Source organism: Oncorhynchus mykiss, chromosome 9 (genome assembly GCF_013265735.2).
Source record: "Oncorhynchus mykiss isolate Arlee chromosome 9, USDA_OmykA_1.1, whole genome shotgun sequence".
Lineage (NCBI taxonomy): Eukaryota > Metazoa > Chordata > Actinopteri > Salmoniformes > Salmonidae > Oncorhynchus > Oncorhynchus mykiss.
The window spans coordinates 51,103,672-51,125,134 of NC_048573.1; the positions used below are offsets into that span (position 1 = coordinate 51,103,672).

The following is a 21,463-nucleotide window of genomic DNA, read 5'->3' on the forward strand; positions in this document are numbered from 1 at the left end:
ATAGAGTTGAGATCTGGTGACTGTGCTGGCCACTCCATTATAGACAGAACACCAGCTGACTGCTTCTTCTTTAAATAGTTATTGCATAGTTTGGAGCTGTGCTTTGGGTCATTGTCCTGTTGTGGAGGAAATTGGCTCCAATTAAGCACCGTCCACAGGGTATGGCATGGCATTGCAAAATGGAGTGATAACCTTCCTTCTTCAAGATCCTTTTTACACTGTACAAATCTCCCACTTTACCAACACCAAAGCATCACCAGACCATCACATTGCCTCCACCATGCTTGACAGATGCGTCAAGCACTCCTCCAGCATCCTTTCATTTTTTCGGCATCTCATGAATGTTCTACTTTGTGATCTGAACACCTCAAACTTAGATTTGTCTGTCCATAACACTTCTTTCTTCCTCTGTCCAGTGTCTGTGTTATTTTGCCCATCTTAATATTTTCTATTTATTGGCCAGTCTGAGATATGGCTTTTTCTTTGCAACTCTTGTCTAGAAGGCAAGCATCCCAGAGTCGCCTCTTCACTGTTGATGTCGAGACGGGTGTTTTGCAGGTACTATTCAATGAAGCTGCCAGTTGAGGATTTGTGAGGCGTCTGTTTCTCAAACTAGACACTCTAATGTATTTGTCCTCTTGCTCAGTTGTGCACCGGGGCCTCCCACTCCTCTTTCTATTCTGGTTAGAGCCAGTTCTGTGAAGGGAGTAGTACACAGCGTTGTATGAGATCTTCAGTTTCTTGGCAATTTCTCGCCAATTTCTCGCCATTTCTGGCCATTTTGAGCCTTTAATCGAACCCACAAATACTGATACTCCAGATACTCAAATAGTCTAAAGTTTTATTGCTTCTTTAAATCATCACAACAGTATTCAGCTGTGCTAACATAATTGCAAAAGGGTTTTCTAATGATCAATTTGTCTTTTAAAAATGATAAACTTGGATTAGCTAACACAACGTGCCATTGGCACACAGGAGTAATGGTTGCTGATAATGGGCCTCTGTACGCCTACATAGATATTCCATTAAAAATAAGCTGTTTCCAGCTACAATAGTCATTTACAACATTAGCAATGTCTACACTGTATTTCTGATAAATGTTATGCTACTTTAAATGGACAAAAAAAATGGCCTTTCTTTCAAAAACAAGGACACTTCTAAGTGACCTCAAAATTTTGAAGGGTAGTGTATGTCTGGGCAGATTGATTTAGCCAAGCCTATAGGCAACAATATAAAATGTAAATGCAATCAATGCAGTGAAGGGGAAATTAGGATTTGAAAAATAACATAGCTGTCACCCCACCACTTGTTTTGGTAAATAGGTGAGGGATGGGGCTGGAGAATGGATATAAGGATATAAAGGATATAAAACATTATCGTTTTAACCATGTTTTGAAGCAGTGTGTGTTAAAAAATAAGCTAAATTGTTTACAAACAATGGAATAAAACAGGTATATTCTTCAAGATTCAATGGCTATGTATAATTACGTTAGAAGTCCAAAAATGGATGTACCAATCCCAGAATGCCCTTTTAAAAACATGAATGCTTTCTACCTAAACTAAGCCATCATAGACTCCATATTCCTCCACACTGATAATCACAAAGTATATTGTCTGAATAGAAGTTGAGAGTAAAGCTCAGTTCATATCCGTGTGCTCAGCCCAAACACAAACTCCATAAGAATATGAATCCTTAGGGTGAGCATGGAAACAGAAAGACTCTAACAACTACAATCACGAACTGGTAAATGAAGAAAACTGGATATCTGGACTTTAAAATCAAGAGTGTCTGGCTTAAGACACATTTCACCAGAGTACCTTATCCACAAGAGTAAAACAGAGGACGGGCTCCTACTCATGAGTAACCGACCTGTCAAGGGATGGGAGCCGGTGAAAACTCTCTCGTGTATTATACATGGAGCCATTCCACAATTGGATGAAAGAGTATGGTTTGATACAAAGGCATTAGCTAAAGGGACACCAGTTAAAGCGGTTGTGTTTTGTTGAATGAAGTGCCCAAATCTGACATGCCGTTGACAGTAGATGCATTTATTGTGTCTCACAGGCTCACAGCTTGTTCTCATGTGGTGATCTGAAAACAGACAGATGGCCAAACCCTTTGTAGTCGGCGCAGTGCTGCAAGGCATAGCAGGTGTCAGACAGTTCGATTGTAATCTCAAGGTTTTGGAGTTGAAATCAGAGGGAGAGGAATTGTATGCAGAGAAATATACAATAGATCTGTGGATAGAATGGGTGGTACAACCAAGGCACAGAGTCAAGGGCACTTATTTATTTGTGTCCTGAATAAAATACATGCCCTTGACTCTGTGCCTTGGTTTTATTGTATCTTTTTAAATAGAAATATTTGAAGGAAAAAAATACAACATTATTCGGATTAATAAACTAGAATCAGGATGAAGAACCTTTTTCAAGCTGGTTGTCTAATGTTTGAAGTACTCACGTACCGTGCTGCATACATCTGGTAAAACCCCGGAAATGACACCTGCCAGAGATCACTTTTTTGCAGATGGCTTGATACACATAAAATTACTGTCAATGTATTATTTTGATATTGATGTCAGAACTATTCTTAGACACATGACGTGAAAACGTCTCGCCATTAGTCAAGGGGTTAACTGATCAATGACTCCATTTGTTTTTCTCTGACCCCCCCCCACCCCACCGTCATACACCCATCACTTTCTGCGTCAGTGGTAGACAGGGAGAGAGGGCTATAAAGGAGTGGGGGACTTTGGAGGTAGAGCTTAAGAATCAACATCGCTTTAGTGTTCAGACAGTAACCTATCCAAGGCTACCAGTGCACCTTCTCGACCACTCTCTGTTCTCCCACTGAACTCTCACCACTTTGTGCGCTCCCTCCAGATCTCTCTCTCTCTCTCTGTCTGTCTCTTAATTTAGTGTCTGCCTGTCGTCCATCCCCTGCTCTCTCCCTCTCAGCATGCAGCTCCTGGTCATTTTAGCGTCTCTCATGGGGGTTCTATACAGTGTTAGAGCAGCCGCCGTGCTTCCTGTCGAAGAAAGGAGCCCACTACTTAACAGGGTGAGTAGGGAATTTCATTTTATATTATTAACTATGTTTCATACCATTTTTATTGTCATGTTTTACTATTACTTGTAAAATCAATTGTTATTTTCATTATGCTTTATATGGTTGTCAGATAAATGCGTGTTCAAAGGTATTTTTAAAATTATTAAAAAGGTTTAAAAAAATAATCATTATAAAAAGTTTGATCAATCATGATAAATTTATAAAATTGTGTTTGATTTGACAAATTCATTTGTAGTGATCCATTATCAATAACTGATATTTAATAAATTAGTACAATTTAATGGTTTTATATTTATTTTTAGTAATGGGTTTGAAATTTAATTTATACATTTTCATAACGAATTAAATGATGGCTTTTTTATTTGAATGAAACAAATATTTCTAACCTGGTTTGTCAGTTGATAAAGAAATAGGTCACCTAGGTCAACAAAATATACAATTTCTTTGTAGCTAACATTGACATATTTATATATTTCTACATATACGCAACCACTGATTTGCCACCTCTTCTGCCTTTCTATTAGGAATTGAGTAAAGAGCGCAAAGAGCTGATTCTCAAGCTGGTGTCTGGCTTGTTAGATGGAGCGACGGACACCAACATGCTGCCCGGAGAAGGGGTGTCCCCTGTGGATCTAGAGGAGCCCCTGGAGTCTCGACTGGAGGAGAGGGCCGCCTACAACAGGCTATCACAGCTGCCGCAGCGCGACCGCAAAGCCCCCTGTAAAAACTTCTTCTGGAAAACCTTCACCTCCTGCTAATAGTGATACCCAGTCAGCCCCGCTATGCTCCGGTTGACCCGCAAAACAACACAATCTGACCCAGACCCAACATGAACTGTGGTAGACCTGAGCTGTACATATCATCCACCCAGTTTGAAGATCGCTCTCAATGACCTTTGAGACACTGACAGTCTGTTTTAAATATTGATGATTTATTTCTCAATTTATGTATGTATTTATTTATTTTAGATGATCCAAAAACAATAAAGCATGGTTATGGTGAAAAGTCTCTTTTTTTCTTTGTTCACATTACATGGGCAACTGACCAAATTCCCATAGAAATGTGAGTTATAGATCTGTCATTCTCATTAAAAGCAAGTCTGAGAAGTTGTAGATCTGTTCTCTGTGTGATATTTCTATGTTTCCGGTGCTTAAGTTTAGTTTTTGAATATTTAACTTTCTGTTTTGTACGCCAGCATCGAACAGCTGAAAACAAAATATTTTTGCTTATGGAAAACACATTTCACAGCGGTCTGACAAGGCAAAAATCTGTCGTTCTGCCGGAGCAAAGCAGTTCACCCACTGTTCCACGGGCACCCCGCACCTCTCTGATTCAGAGGGGTTAGGTTAAATGGATGTTTATAGATTGATAGCGATATGGCTTAATCTCTTGGTGAAGGATTGTGCCAATGAATGCCAGTGCCAATTAATTATATTTGTGTGGACAGGTATGTTTGAGATCTCTTTACATTTTCTGGTCTTGTCAAAGATACACATACATTCCTATTTGTTTGTCCAAAACAACAACACAACTTGCTGAGCATAGCTTACCCTTTCTGCCAAGCTTAATTTGTTAGCTCTTTATCTGCAAAACATATCCTAAAGAACACTAGTATTGATCAAATGTCATTAACAAATATATTTTTTATTTGTCAACTAATATTTTAACAATTTGTAAGTGATATTTACAGGATCTACAATTGACCTACAGTTAAGATAGAGTTTACAGATAAACCTTTTCTTTAATGATTTTTACAAATATTTTGGCCAAGAATAGATATGTTTGTAAAATGTGTATGTTTTCTTCAAAATGTGAAGCCTTGCTTACATTTGTTTTCTAACCCTATCATGCATTCATAATTTGCAAAGGGGACATCATATCTAGTCTCGTCCATCAGCCGGAACGCTCTCTCTGAAACTAGTCACTGTTATATACGATAGTAATTATTCTGGGGACAAGGTTGCATTATATTCAATAGAATTACCCACATATTACAATTAAAATACGTAACATGGTCAACAAAACACAAACAAATGAATTCAATAATATGCTAAAGGTCTCAGATGACTGTCTTCTTTGGTTGTGAAAGAGGTAAATGTCTATGAACAGGTAGAATATAACATAATATATGATTGACGTCAATACACCACAACAAATTAAGGCAGTGATATACACGGACATCTGGCTAAATGTCGGCAGATTTTGTAGATTGAAAATACAGGACCTACTGTATGATTGTAAGATGTCTGTTAAAAGACTTGCTGTTAAAAGGTTTGAACGTCAGAATTCTCTTTCTGGACCAAATTCACTTTTTTTTTGTTGATCGATCAGCTCCCTTGTTGCATTTATCCTTATTTATTCATGGTCACATGTAGGGACTGATGATTCCGTGAATTATTGCAGGTCAGAAAGCATGTCAGTAAGGACAGGACAATAATTCAAGAATCTAACCATGTATGCCCAAAAGCTAACGCTAGGTTCCTCAGTATTTCATTTGGAATACAATTATCCTGCTTCGTTTGAGGAATGTGTTGGTCTTCCACATTTAAAAAAAATATATATTTGTGATGAGTAAAAGTCACGATCACCCACATACCACTTTATTCTATTATGCAAAAGGTGCAGTAAGTAGTACTGCTAATATGATGTGCAAACGTTCTGATGTGAGCGACCTTCACAGACAGAAATATCACGTCCTGTCTTATACAAACTCCTCCCTCATGAGAGTTTAGACAAGTGGCGGTCGGTGACGTTTAAGATGAGGGAGGACGATAAAAAAAATGTATGAGCCTTATTTCTATTACAGCATATTGGATGACTGTCATTCATATTCCATTCACCCAGTTCAATGTAACATTGATAGGTTTAGGCCACTACATTATACTCACATTTTCCCTTTACCCATCATGAGGTTGCTACAACCTAGCCTATGAATGAAAGTGTACAACGTAGGTGCACACAGGTCAAGAGAAATATTTGAGGTGACAGACAGTGACACATTCAATACTGCCTTGCACACTCTTGCCTGCATCTACCGATTCAGGGTGTAATCATTAGTCCAACAGTTGCAAACAAGAGTTTCTATTGGACAAATTCAGGTATTTCTATCCCCATTTTGTTCTGTTTGCTTCTGTTTTTTCAACAGAATCAGTGGAAAGAATACAACCCTGATTACATGCAAACTTTCACTTTCAAACAGCTCATTGTATTCCTTCTCACATCTATGCGCTCTCTTCCTCTCCCCTTTTCTCTTCTCTTGTGGACTTCATTGCACAACACATCAGCTGTCTGTGACCTGATGAAAAAGGCGTTCCAAAACAACCCTTCATTTCATAACCGCTACACACAACAGAATTAGCTAAAGTAAAGTCATAGTCAACGTAGCTAATAATACTAATGTGTTTATGAGGTACAGAGTACAGTCAGTAAGCCCCGGGGGCAATAAATGAGTAAATGAGTAGGATAAACTAGCTAGCTGCATTTGCTAGCTAAGTAAGTGAAAGTTATTGTTTTTATAGCTAGCTAGCTGTCTCTCTCTCACTCCTCCATTTTTTAAGAAATGTACTTGTTCAAACCTGTTCTACTATTGTATTTCTCTCTCTTTGAGTCAACTACTCAACACATTTTATGCACTGCAGTGCTAGCTAGCTTTATCTTATGCTTTCAGTACTACATTAATTATCTGATCCTTTGATTGGGTGGACAACATGTCAATTCATGCTGCAAGAGCTCTGAAAGGGTGGAGGATGTCCTCTGGAAGTTGTCATAATTACTGTATAAGTCTATGGAACGGAGCCTTCTAGATTTTGTATTGAAGTCAATGTACCCAGAGGAGGACGGAAGCTAGCTGTCCTCCAGCTACACCATGGTGCTACCCTACAGAGTGCTGTTAAGGCTACTGTTGACCTTCATTGCAAAACAGTGTGTTTTAATCAATTATTTGGTGACGTGAATATATTTTGGACAGTTTTATCTAAAAAGGTTACCTTTTAAATGTTTCAATATTTGAATTTTTATGAAAATCACTGAGGATTGTCCTTCCCTTCCTCCTCTGAGGAGCCTCCACTGGTTTAGACATGTAATCAGAGGAGGGATTCAATTGAAATGGACCTCTATTCTCTACTGTATGTTAAAGGTCTAATTTGATGTATTGAAAGCCTTGCCAGTATCTACCACAAAACGTTCTATTATGGTTAGAGTGTGGTTATCCCCATGGTTGTTTTGCATTCGACATTCCCACACATGTCTGGGAATGTTGCAGGATAGTTGCTTGTTATATTTTCTTGGTATTTCATTACTTTAACATAACTTTTTCCGCGTTCTCACATGGTAACATTTAATTAGATTTTTGGTAATATCCTAGAAACGTTCTCAAAATAGTGTGACCTAGGTAATGTTCTCAAATAGTTCAGATAACTTTTTTAAAAAGGAGGTGGAGTGTTTTATTTCATAAATAACAACTGGTGTGCTGCTTCAAGTGTGAGGGAAATTTTGCTCACCTGATACTTTATACAATACATCATGGTAAGCTACAGACACTTTTATCTACAAAGAGAGTTCTCGTCCGTAATAATCACAGCTGTCTTCAAGCCAACACCACTCTGGCACTCAAACTGTGTGGGACCATAAACAAACAAGAAACCACCCACCCAGATGCAGCATTTCTGGTGGGAGTATACTTTTGTATTTGTATTAATTAAGGATCCCTATTAGCTGCTGCCATTCTACCCACAGAAAGGCATATAAGGCCCTCCCTCATCCTCTCTTCATCAAATCTGACCATGACTCCATTCTCATGCTTCCTGTTTACAAACAAAACCTCAAACAGGAAGTACCAGTGATGCTCTTAAAATGGAAGTGGTCAGATGAAGCAGACAAGACTGTTTTGCCTGTACAGACTGGGATATTTTCCGGGATTCAGCCGATAGCATTGAGGAGTTTACCACAACAGTCACAGGCGATGTCGTCCCCACAGTGACTATAAAAACGTATCCAAACCAAAAACCATGAATTACAGGCCACATCTGTGCTGGCCTAAATGCTAGAGCTACCACTTACAAGGAACAGGACATCAACATGGACACATATAAGAAAGCCCGCTATGACCTCTGGCGAGACTTCAAACATGCAAAAGGACAATACAGGCTCCGATGCTTGTCATATGTGGCAGGGCTTGCAGATGATAACGGATTACAAAAGGAAACCCAGCCATGAGTTGCCCAGCGATGCAAAACTGCCAGACGAGCTAAATGCCTTTTACACTCGCTTCGAGGAATATAACACTGTGTCTTGCGTGAAAGCCCCTGTTTTTCTGTATGACTGTGTAATCTCGCTCTCCATGGCCGATTGTTAACCTTTAAACAGGTTAACAATCACAAGGCAGCCGGACTAGATGGAATACCAGGGCGTGTTCTGAAAGCATGCACAAACCAGCTGGCAAGTGTCTTCACAAACATTTTCAATCTCTCCTTGTCACAGTCTGTTATCCCAACATATTTCAAGCAGACCACCATTGTCCCTGTCCCCAAGAGCTCCAAGACAACCTGCCTAAATGACTATCGTCCTGACTATCGTCCTCTGTAATTATGAAGTACTTTGAAAGGCTGTTCATGACACACATCAACACCATCATCCCAGACACCCTAGACCCACTTCAATTTGCATACCGCCCCAACCAATCCATAGATGATGCCATTGAAATTGCACTTCACACTGCCCTCTCCCACCTGGACAATAGGCTCAATAACGTGAGAATACTGTTCATAGACTACAGCTCAGCGTTCAACACCACATTCTCAGAATGTTATTTAATTACCTTTTAATAACCTAGAATTTCCCTTCTCAGAGCGTTAGTGAAACTTTTCAGGTAAACATTCGGATCTCAAGTGAAATGTTCACAGTACCTGCAACCTATAAACAAATGTTGCCAGAACAGTCCAGAATATTATCTTTTGTTCTCAGAATGTTTAAAAAACATTCAATTTGATCGTTCAAGAAACTTGAGGGCTATGTTACCACAACAAACTGAAACCAAAAACACACGTTCCCACAAGTTCCAAGGAACCATATGTGCTAGCAGGGTAGCTAGGAATAAACTTGTTATACCGGGTACGCTTGAGCACAATACATGTATAGCCAGAGACCGGGTGGATCTTCAATTGGAGATAATAAAATCTTGCCTGTCTGTTCGATTCTCATCGCACAGGGCCTGCATTATCCATTGGAGCTTGATGATCTATCTATCACACTACAATTACCAAGTACCGGAAACCTGCAGGCTCTCATAGGCATTCAGGCATATAGGCTATGCCTATGATGACTGCTCATTTAGCTCAATACCAAGGGCTAGAGCAGGTATACAATAATCAAATCATTACTGTGTACAGTACAACCAAATATTGACTTTAGTCTAGAGCCCTGGAGCATCATTATGTAACAGCGAATTGATGGATCTCCTGAGAAGGAATTATATGGTCTGGTAATGCATCGCTCAAAGCGTCAGCTGAGGACTTTCATTTTCTTGTTGTGCAATTATACCCTTTCATTTATTTCACTGTAATATACCCCTTGGTATTTCACCAATTTCATGATAGGGTGATAGGTGAGAAACATAGCTAAACAACATAATGATACTGTGATACATTTATTTAAAAAAAGGTGCTATCTAGAATCTAAAAGGGTTCTTCGGCTGTCCCCGTAGGAGAACCCTTTGAAGAACCCGTTTTTGTTCCTTGAAGAACCCTCAGAAGGTTCTCCAAGGAACCCAACAGGGTTCTTTCTACCTGGAACCAAAAAGGGTTCGACCTGGAACCAAAAAGGGTTATCATATGGGAACAGCCGAAGAACCCTTTTGGAACCCATTTTTCTAAGATTTCCGTTGTCTGTGGGGCACAGTATCATGTTCAATAACTTCAGGGTACACTTAAACTGGAACGTTTGGTCCCCTATGGTGGCTTTAATTAGGCCACCTGCTCATAGAGAACTGCACTTGTATTGTTTGATAGTTTCTTTCTTTAAATATGCATATTGTATTATGTACAGTATGTTGTTTGCAGGGCTCACTTGTAAAAGAGACGAGACCCTGTATAAAGCAAACCCGGCGCCAGGATATAGTGACCAAAAGAGCAGTTGAAATCGGCGAGGGGGCACAATTTTGGGAGGTTCTTACATTGGAATTACATTTAATTCTGCTTATTTATTTTATTTAACTAGGCAAATCAGTTAAGAACAAATTCTTATTTACAATGACGGCCTACCCCGGCCAAACCCGGACGATGCTATACCACAATAAACATAAAGTTCAATGCTGAGACTCTGAGACCATTGAGTGCTTTAGAAGTAACAGGTTGGCGCAAAATCTGTATCCCATCTCAGCTGCACTGTATCAGCACAATGGACAGCACCCTACACAGCAAAGCAAGGACGATTTGTCAATGAATATAAGATACAAGATAGATAGGGTAATTAACTTAGAACCAAAGGATTTGCTAGGCGCGCATTAAGCAATGAGCAATTGAAATGCACTGCACTGTGGAAATTAAAACAAGTTGTATTCGCCTGCATTCACATAGGCTGTTGGTAATATCAATAGAATAGCCGTCTTGGGTGAAGGCCTAGTCTACGCTAGCATTGGACCCACTAGCACAGAGGCTGCTGCCTACATACAGACTTGAAATCATTGGCCACTTTAATAAATGGTACACAAGTCACTTTAATAATGCCACTTTCATAATGTTTACATATCTTGCTTTACTAATCTCATATGTATGTATTCTATGCGATCTATTGCATTTTAGCCAATACCGCTGACATTTCTCATCCATATTTCATTCCTTTACTTAGATGTGTGTGTATTAGGTATTTGTTGTGGAATTGTTAGATATTACTTGATAGATATTGCTGCACTGTTTGAACTAAAAGCACAAGCATTTCGCTACATTCGCAATTACATCTGCTAAACATGTGTATATGACCAATAACATTTTATTTTATAACTTTCGACATGAGAACAAAAATGCCGCATCTGTTGTAACCGAGTATTTCAGCCACTTTCTTCCTATGAACCAGTTGCTATTAAATCAACGTTTTTGGACAGAAAACCTGCGGCTAGGGTAGGATTCTAAGGTAACCTGGGTTGGCTCTTCTGTTCTAAGATCCTCGGGAACAGGAGGAGGTGGAGGGCGCTCTGGAGCCATTATCCTGGCGGCACTTGTGGAAGTGTGGGGTGGGCTCTTCAAACTGAGCTGGCTGGAGATAGGCAGCATCATCGCTGCTGGGCATCATCGGTTGATGTCCAACGTGGCAGTGGCAGATCAGCTAGTTAGAGCTAAATAGGCTAATAACATTTACGCCTTTTACAGCTAGTTGGAAGGTAAACCAACTCTGTATTGGTGGGGCGTGAAGTAGAGTTGTGTGAACCAGCTTGAACTGTAAACTTGACCCCGTCCTCATAAATCAATATAAAATATTACAGGCGGAGGCGTATCTTGTTATTCATGTAACCAACCACAGATGAGCAGTGCTTTTTATGGAAACCCAAAGGAGTTAAACCTAACCGCCCAGTGGCATTCCATAGCCCCTTACACACACACACACTCCACTGCGCGCTATGTCCATGGAGTTGATACAGTGCAGCGGAGATACAGATTTCGCACCAATCATTTTAACTTTTTTGCTATTTTTACATAGGGACATAAAACTAAAATTCAAATGGCACAAGTTTCAAGTTTCAACCGAGAGGGCTAAGCCACATCACCCCTCGTGGAACCCGGTCGGTGTATAAGGGAGGATAGTGGACATGGGTGAATTTACATGTATCCACCACCAAAGACTGAGGAAACTAGACATGAGAAAATAAATTACTGAGAATGTAGGTGAATAAAAACGCAGTCAAAAACCTTCATAAACGGCATTGTACAGATACGTACATTAATCCACAAATACGAAATTGGTTATAAATATGTAGGCTACATCTTAAATTACTGTGTTTTCATTAAGTTTATTATATATCTTGACTTCCAGTAAAAACATAAAAAATGGGTACGGAAAACATAAATTGACGTTACTTTCCCAGTGTAAACAAAACATGATTGAAATGTTATTTCTGTTCCCAAAACCTCCCAAGGATTGATTTCAATGTCCTGTTTGTTCCCAAAACCTCCCAGGAAGGTTACTGCACAAAGCAATTTGATGTCAGTGGAGAAGCTGTCCACTCCACCACACCTTATGCCCCTGAGCTTAAAAGAGCATGCACTGGATGAACATCAAAGCTGGTGCCTGCAACCAAGGCATTTCTATTGGTTTTTTCTTTTGATCTGAAGGAAAGGGATGCAAAGTGCTCCAACCTAACTGTGTAATTCAAATTGAAATGTGACTCCATGTTTTCCTGTATTTAAAAAATAACAAAGTAATAGCTTTTGTCATGACTCCTCTTAAAAAATGAAACAACATCAAAGAGACGGCTAAAAGAGTTTAATCATTCCTTTGCAAGTAGAGCATATATACAGAACAAAAATATAAATGTGACATTGGCCCCATGTTTCATGAGCTGAAATAAATATCCTAGAAATATCCCATACGCATAAAAAGCTTATTTCTCTAAAATATTCTGCACAAATTTGTTTACATCCCTGTTAGTGAGCATTTCTCATTTGCCAAGATAATCCATCCATCTGACAGGTGTGGCATATCAAGAAGCTGATTAAACAGCATGATAATTACACAGGTGCACCTTGTGCCGGGGACAATAAAAGGTCACTCTAAAATGTCCAGTTTTGTAACACAACACAATGCCACAGATGTGTCACGTTTTGAGGGAGCGTGCAATTGGCATGCTGACTGCAGGAACATCCACCAGACCTGTTGCCAGAGAGTTTCATGTTAATTTCTCTACCATGAGCTGCCTCCAACATCGTTTTAGAGAATTTGGCAGTACGTCCAAGCGGCCTCACAACCGTAGACCATGTGTAACCACGCCTGCCCAGAACCTCCACATCCGGCTGCTTCACTTGCGGGATTGTCTGAGACTAGCCACCCTGACAGCTGATGAAAGTGTGGGTTTGCACAACCAAAGAATTTCAGCACATACTGTCAGAAACCGTCTCAGGGAAGCTCATTTGCTTGCTTGTCATCCTAATCAGTGTCTTGAACCAATTGTAGTCCTCAGTGAGCAAATGCTCAACTTCGATGGCCACTGGCACACTGGAGAAGTGTGCTCTTCACAGATGAATCCCGGTTTCGACTGAATGGGGCAGATGGCAGACAGCATGTATCACGTCGTGTGGGTGAGCGGTTTGCTGATGTCAACGTTGTGAACAGAGTGGCAGTGGGGGTTATTGTATGGGAAGACATAAGCTACGGACAACGAACACAATTGCATTTTATCAGTAGCAAATTGAATGCACAGAGATACCGTGACAAAATCCTGAGGCCTGATGTCGTGCCATTCATCACCTCATGTTTCAGCATGATAATGCACAGACCCTATCTTCCAGTTGTCCCATGGCCTGCATACTCACCTGACATGACACCCATTGAGTATGTTTGGGATGCTCTTGATCAACGTGTACAAAAGCATGTTCCAGTTCCCAACAATATCCACCCACATCTCACAGCCATTGAAGAGGAGTGGGACAACATTTAACAGGCCACAATCAACAGCCTGATCAACTCTATGCGAAGGTGTGTCACGCTGCATGAGGCAAATGGTGGTCACACCAGATACTGACTGGCTTTCTAATCACCACCACAACCTTATTTTGTTAAGGTATCTGTGACCAGCAGATGAATATCTGTATTCCCAGTCATGTGGAATCCATAGATTAGGGCCAAATTTATTTATTTCAGTTGACTGATTTCCTTATATACATTACTGTTCAAAAGTTTGGGGTCACTTAGAAATTTCCTTGTTTTTTTTAAATTGCAAATAATCTGTCCATTAAAATAACATCAAATTGATCAGAAATACAGTGTAGACATCGTTAATGTTGTAAATGACTGTTGTAGCTGGAAACTGCAGATTTTTTATGGAATATCTACATAGGCATACAGAGGCCCATTATCAGCAACCATCACTCCTGTGTTCCAATGGCACATTGTGTTTGGAAATCCAAGTTTATAATTCTAAAAGGCTAATTGATCATTAGAAAACCCTTTCGTAATTGCCAAGAAACTGAAGATCTAGTACAATCGCGGTGTACTACTCCTTTCAAGGAACAGCACGAACTGGCTCTAACCAGAATAGAAAGAGGAGTGGGAGGCCCAGGTGCACAACTGAGCAAGAAGACAAGTACATTAGATTGTCTAGTTTGAAAAACAGACGCCTCACAAGTCCTCAACTGGCAGCTTCATTATATAGTACCCGCAAAACACCAGTCTCAACGTCAACAGTGAAGAGGCGACTCCGGGATGCTGGCCTTGTAGGCAGAGTTCCTCTGTCCAGTGTCTGTGTTCTTCTGCCCATCTAAGTCTTTTCTTTTTATTGGCCAGTCTGAGATATGGCTCTTTCTTTGCAACTCTGCCTAGAAGGCCAACATCCTCTGATGAGGCTTTTTCACCTTGTCACAGACAGCTGATGTGTTGTGCACAGAAGTCCACAAGCGTAGGGAAAAGATGAAATGAGGAGAGCGCGTAGGTAGTTGCGACAAGGAATTATATATACACAACGAGCAAAGTGATCATGTTATTTTATAAAATATTGTTTATTTAAATAGGCAAGTCAGTTAAGAACAAATTCTTATTTACAATGACAGCCTACCGGGGAAAAGTGGGTTAACTGCTTAGCTTAGTGGCAGAATGACAGATTTTTACCTTAGCTTGGGGATTTGATCCATCAACCTTTCAGTTACTAGTCCAACGCTCTCACCCCAAAATGGATGCTATGAAAGTGAACTGTGTTTACGTTTGATCAGGGGTGTATTCATTCTTCCGATTCTGTTGAAACACATTTCTTAAACAGAAGCAAACGGAATGAAATGACGATAAACATACCTGATTTTGTCCAATAGACATTCTCATTTGCAACTGTTGGACTAATGATTACACCCTAGATCAGCTAGATGCAGGTAAGAGTGTGCAAGATGGTATTGAATGTGTCACTGTCTGTCACCTCGATTCCTCAAAATTCTGTCGATCTGTGCAACTGGATTTTAAACTTGCATTCATAGGCTAAGTTGTAGCAACCTCATGATGAGTCCAGGGAAAATTTGAGTATCATGTAGTAGTCTAAACCTATTGATGTTACATTGAGCTGGGTGAATGGAATATGAATGACAGTCATCCAATATGCTGTAATAGAAATAAAGCCACGCTCAAAAAAAAAAAAGAAATTGTCCTCCCTCGTCTTAAACGGCTCTGACCGCCACTGGTCTGTATGTGTGTCTGTTGGTGCTTTCAAAACAAATGGAACATGGTCAAATCATCACGTCGGTGATCTTCAGGTCGGAAAGTCGGAGCTCTAGAAAGAGGCCTGAGTTCCTAACTTGGAATTCTGAGAGTTCCCAGTTGTCTTGTACGCACTAAAGTCGGATATTTCCGAGGTCCCAGTTCACAGTTGTTATGAATGCAACATGTGTCCTCAACTTGCAGCGAGCAGCCAAGTTTGCTGTCACCAAGTTATGCACATTGATAGCTTGATGGCAAAAGTCCTGACCCTGTGATTTATCATAGTAGCAGGCAGCAGCAATCTAAATGATCAGAACGAAAACATGCGAGGAAAATTGATTGGGTGAAATGATGAAGCGAGTGGATGGGGATATACAGCTTCACTCTATCCAATCAGAGCAGCAGGATCAACGTCCAGCCCACCCTTCTCTTTACAGACAGGCAAACTAGCCAGTTTAGTTAGTTAGAGCATGTACACTGAACAAAAATAAATGCAACATGCAACAATTTTAAAGATTTTATTGAGTTACAGTTCATATAAGTAAATCAGTCAATTCAAATATATTCATTAGGCCCTAATTTATGAATTCCACATGACTGGGAATACAGATATGTATCTGTTGGTCACATATACCTTAAAAAGTGGATCAGAAACCAGTCAGTGTCTATTGTCACAGCCATTTGCCTCATACAGAGTGACAGAGTTGATCAGGCTGGTAATTGTTTTCCATGGAATGTTGCTGGAGTTGCGGGATATTGGTGGGAACTAGAACGTGCTGTTGTACACGTTGATGCAGAGCATTCTGAACATGCTCAATTGGTGACATGTCTGGTGAGTATGCAGGCCATGGAAGAACAGGGACATTTTCAGCTTCCAGGAATTGTGTACAGATCCTTGCTACATGGGGCTGTGCATTATAATGCTGAAACAAGAGTTGATGGCGGCGGATGAATGTCATGACAATGTGCCTCAGGATCTCGTCACAGTATCACTGTGCACTCAAATTGCCATTGATAAAATGCAATTGTGTTCGTTGTCCGTAGCTTAAGCCTGCCCATAACATAACCCCACCACCATCATGGGGCACTCTGTTCACAACGCTGACATCAGCAAACCGCTCACCCACACAATGCCACACACGCTGTCTGCAATTGGCCCGGTACAGTTGAAACCGGGATTAATCTGTGAAGAGCACACTTCTCCCGCATGCCAGTGACCATTGAAGGTGAGCATTTACCCACTGAAGTCATTTACAACGCCAAACTGCAATCAGGCCAAGACCCTGGTGAGGGCAAGGAGCACACAGATGAGCTTCCCTGAGACGGTTTCTGGCAGTTTTTGCAGAAATGCTTCAGTTGAGCAAACCCACACATTCATCAGCTGTGGTGGCTGGTCTGAGACGATCCCACAAGTGAAGAACCCGGATGTGGACGTCTTGGGTTGGCGTGGTTACACAAGGTCTGTGGTTGTGAGGCCTGTTGGACGTACTGCAAAATTCTCTAAACCGACATTGGAGGCTACTTATGGTAGAGAAATTAACATTCAATTATCTGGAAACTGCTCTGGTGGACACTCCTGCAGTCAGCATGCCAATTGCACGCTCCCTCAAAACGAGACATTTGTAGCATTATGTTGTGTGACAATACTTCACATTTTATAATGTTCTTTTATTGTCCCCAGCACAAGTTGCACCTGATCATGCTGTTTAATCAGCTTCTTGATATGCCACACCTGTCAGGTGGATGGATTATCTGGGCAAATGAGAAATGCTCAATAGCAGGTGTTGTAAATAGATTTGTGAACAAAATTTGAGAGAAATAAGCTTTGAAGAAATCCTGCGATCTTTCGTTTCAGCTCATGAAACATGGAACCAATGCTTTACATGTTGCGTTTATATTTTTGATAAGTATAGAACAGGCTTTTGGCAGTATACCATATATACTGTATACCGGGGTAGTTAGAAAAAGTCACAGGATGGTTTTTCAATACCGTCAATAACGTTGAAACTATTTATTTAAGTTATTTTTTATCAAATGCAATATTTGTAGTTACTTTTTAAGTAAATACCTGCAGTCAATTTGTGCAATATGTTAGGAGATAAAGAATATTGTGTTCTTCATTTCACCTGTCACATTGTTATGAAGCTTATGGTAGTCCCTCGTCACTAAATGTTCGCCAAATCAAATCAAACTTTATTTGTCACATGCGCCGAATACAACAAGTGTAAATGTCCCTGACCACAAAGAGCCTTTTTAATTCTCTATTTTGGTTAGGTCGGGGTGTGACTAGGGGGGATGTTCTAATCTAGGTTGTTTAGGTGTATGTTGGCATGGTATGGTTCCCAATCAGAGGCAGCTGTCGGTCGTTGTCTCTGACTGGGTGTCACGGCTGGCTGAAGGACTGGAACAAGGTGCAGCATGGTAAGCGTACATTTGAACTTTACTTAAAAATGACGGCGACAAAACGAAGAACAAAAAACCAACCGTGAAGCTTTGGGCTATGTGCCCTGAACAACTACAAAGTTAACTTCCCACAAAACAGGTGGGGGAAAAGGGTACCTAAGTATGGTTCTCAATCAGAGACAACGATAGAGAGCTGTCCTTGATTGAGAACCATACCAGGCCAAGACATAGAAATACAAAACATAGAAAAAAGGACATAGAATGCCCACCCTAGTCACACCCTGGCCTAACCAAAATAGAGACACTGGCGTGACACTGGGGATCATATTTAGGCAGCCATTTCCCCACTGTGCTTTGTGGGATCTTGTTTTTGTGTTGTTGCCTGTGAGCACTTCCTTGACATCACGTTTAATTTTTTCTTTATTGTTTTGTGCGTTTCACTTCACAGCCCAGTACGTCCTGTGCCAGCTCTCCGCACTCGCCGTGCGAAGTGTGTCATCGTCCCGGTACAATTTGTGTCGGCTCTACACACCAGACCTCCAGTACGCCTCTACAGCCCGGTACGTCCTGTGCCTGCTCCCCGCACTCGCCCTGAAGTGCCTGTCACCAGTCCGGTGCCACCTGTACCTGCTCCACGCACTCGACTATGAGTACTTGGTTATGCTATTCCGACTGACCAACGCTCCCGCTGTGTTCCGGGCCCTGGTCGACGATGTGCTCCGGGACATGCTGAACCGGTTTGTGTGTCTACCTCGATAACATCTTTTCCCGTTCAGCACGTCCGACAGGTCCTTCAGCATCTCCGGGAGAACCAGGTTTTCGTTAAAATGTGAAATTCCATCGCTCCACCATCTCCTTCCTAGGATACATCATCGCTGCAGGGCATATACAGATAGATCCAGACAAGGTGAGAGAGAGCAGTGGTGGATTGTCTTCAACCCACATCCAGAGTGCAGCTGCAATGTTTCCTGGGATTTGCTAACTTCTACCTCTGCTTCATCCAGGGTTACTCAACACTCATCTCTCCCAAGGATCCATGCACGTGGTCTCCAGCAGCTGACCGGGCGTTCTCGGACCTCAAACATCGATTCACTACAGTCCCCATCTTAATCCATCCGGACCCGTCCTGTCAGTTTGTGGTGGAGGTCGACTCCTAGAATGTCGGAGTGGGGGCCGTCCCGTCCCCGTGTTTTGCCCAGGACCAAAAGCTGCACCCCTGCGCTTTTCTCTCCCATCGTTTTACCCTTGCTTAGAGGAACTATGATGTGGGAAATCGAGAACTCCTCGCCGTCAAAACGGCGTTGGAGGATTGGAGATACTGGTTTGCTGGGGGAGGAATACCCATTCGTAATGTATACTGACCATAAGAACCTGGAATATCTCTGCACTGCCAAGTGCCTCAACTCTAGGCAGGCTCGTGAGGCCCTGTTATTAACCCGTTTCAATTTCACTCTCTGCTACCGCCCGGGGTCCAAGAATGTTAAGCATGACGCACTCTCACGTTTGTATAGACCTGTTGCTACACCGTCTGATCCCGAGACCATCCTCCTACCTCCTGCCTGTCTAGCGTCTGCACACGTCTGTGCTGCGTTCCCAGCTGGATGTTTGTCCCAGACTCTGCCCATTTCCCGTTCCTGGAATAGGCACATTCCTTGAGACTGACCTGCCATAGAGGCTCCCGTCGGACCCTGGCTTTCATCCGACTACGCTTTTGGCTGCCTTCCTTGGTTCCTGATTTCTCCGCATTCGTCGCTGCCTGCACTGTGTGTGCACAAAATAAGACTCAGCGGAATGCTCCGGCTGGCCTTCTTCAACCACTCCCTGTTCCTCACCACCCCTAGTCCCGTATATCCCTGGACTTTGTTACTGGTCTTCCTCCGTCAGATGGCAACACCAAGATCCTGACGGTGGTGGATAGGCTTTCTAAAGCTGCCCATTTTATTCCCCTCCCCAAGTTAACCTCAGCCAAGGAGACGGCTCAGCTCATGGTGCAGCACGTATTCCGGATCCATGGACCTCCGGCCGATCGTTCTCGGCCCGGGTTCTGGAAGGCGTTCTGCACCCTCATTGGGTCGTCTGCCAGACTGTCTCTGGTTTTTACCCCCAAACTAACGGCCAGTCGGAGTGAGACAATCAGGACCTGGAGACGGCTCATTGTTGCCTCGTCTCCGTCAACCCCACCACCTGGAGCCAGCAACTCATGTGGGTGGAGTACGCCCATAACACCCTTCCCTGCTTGGCCACTGGTCTCTCACCCATCGAGTGTTCGTTGTGATAAGAGCAAGAGGAAGTCAGCATACCCTCTGCCCACCACCTCATAAGATTGCCTGCTGCAGTTGTTAGAGAGATGTACAGTTTGCAGCCGAACATGAAGCATAGAGAAGACCAGCAAGGGGGCCCTAATCAGAATTATGCAGACATGCATGATGAAATCCTGTGACTAATGATGTCCGGCCGCCCAACAACCTGCCCACTTGACTCCATCACCTCCTCCCTTCTCCAGACCATCTCAGGAGAAATCTCCCATTCCTCACTTCCCTGATAAACTCATCCCTGACCACTGGCTGCGTCCCCTCTGACTTCAAGATGGCCAGGGTCGCTCCCCCCTCAAGAAACCAATAGTTGACCCCTCTGATGTCAAAACCGACAGAAAGCTACCACCCCAACAGGTCCACAGATGACGCAATCTCAATCGCACTCCACACTGCCCTTTCCCACCTGGAAAAAAGAAACACCTGTGAGAGAATGCTTTTCATTGACTACCGCTTAGCGTTCAACACCATAGTGGCCACAAAGCTCATCATTAAGCTAAGGACCCTGGGACTAAGCACCTCCCTCTGCAACTGGATCCTGGACTTCCTGACCGACCACCCCAGGTGGTAAGTAAGGGTAGGCAACAGCACATCAAACACTCTGATCCTTAACACTGGGGCCCTTCAGGGGTGTGTGCTTAATTCCCTCCCGTACTCCCTGTTCGCCCACGACTGTGTGGCCGAGCATGACACCATCATTAAGTTTGCTGACGACACAACAGTGGTAGGCCTGATCACGACAATGATGAGACGGTGTCACGACTTCTACCGAAGGTAACTCCTCTCCCTGTTCAGGCGGCGCTTGGCGCTCGGCGTCGCCGGTTTACTAGCCGCTACCAATCCCTTTTTCTTTTTCTGGTTGTTTTGTTCCTTTTCACACCTGGTTTCAATTGCTTTGATTTCTGTGGGTATATAGGGCACCTGTTACCTGCCGTAATTTGTGCAGGGCTAAGTTTGTGAGTATTAGCGTTCAGTATTCTATGCTGTTTATTGTTTTCGCATTGACGTATGTGTATGTAGTGTCAGAACTGTGGTTGTTCCTCCATGTACTGACACAAGTTTGCATTCCTTCGAGCGCGTTGTTTGGACATTCATCTGGGCCAATTTTGTATTGGTGGACTATGTGTACAGATCTCTACATTAAACACGCTTCTCAAAAAAATCCCTGCTCTCCTGCGCCTGACTCCTACACCTCTCACCGAGACGCACTTTATCACAGAATCCTGCACCAATAATTATGGAGTCAGCAGGAGCAGACGCGCTCCCAGGGTCCGTGTTACACCGGCTGGGGACCGCC

The 21,463-nt window shown here is 42.2% G+C and overlaps 1 protein-coding gene across 1 annotated transcript; it reads left to right on the forward strand.

Annotated features, from left to right (window-relative positions):
- The first annotated feature begins 2,655 nt into the window (after nt 1-2,655).
- cort (cortistatin) lies at nt 2,656-4,075 on the forward strand. Its single transcript, XM_021616100.2, has 2 exons — nt 2,656-3,061; nt 3,595-4,075. Exons 1-2 carry the CDS (start codon nt 2,960-2,962, stop codon nt 3,826-3,828), a joined length of 336 nt encoding a protein of 111 aa, XP_021471775.1. The 5' UTR covers nt 2,656-2,959; the 3' UTR covers nt 3,829-4,075.
- Nucleotides 4,076-21,463: the final 17,388 nt, after the last annotated feature.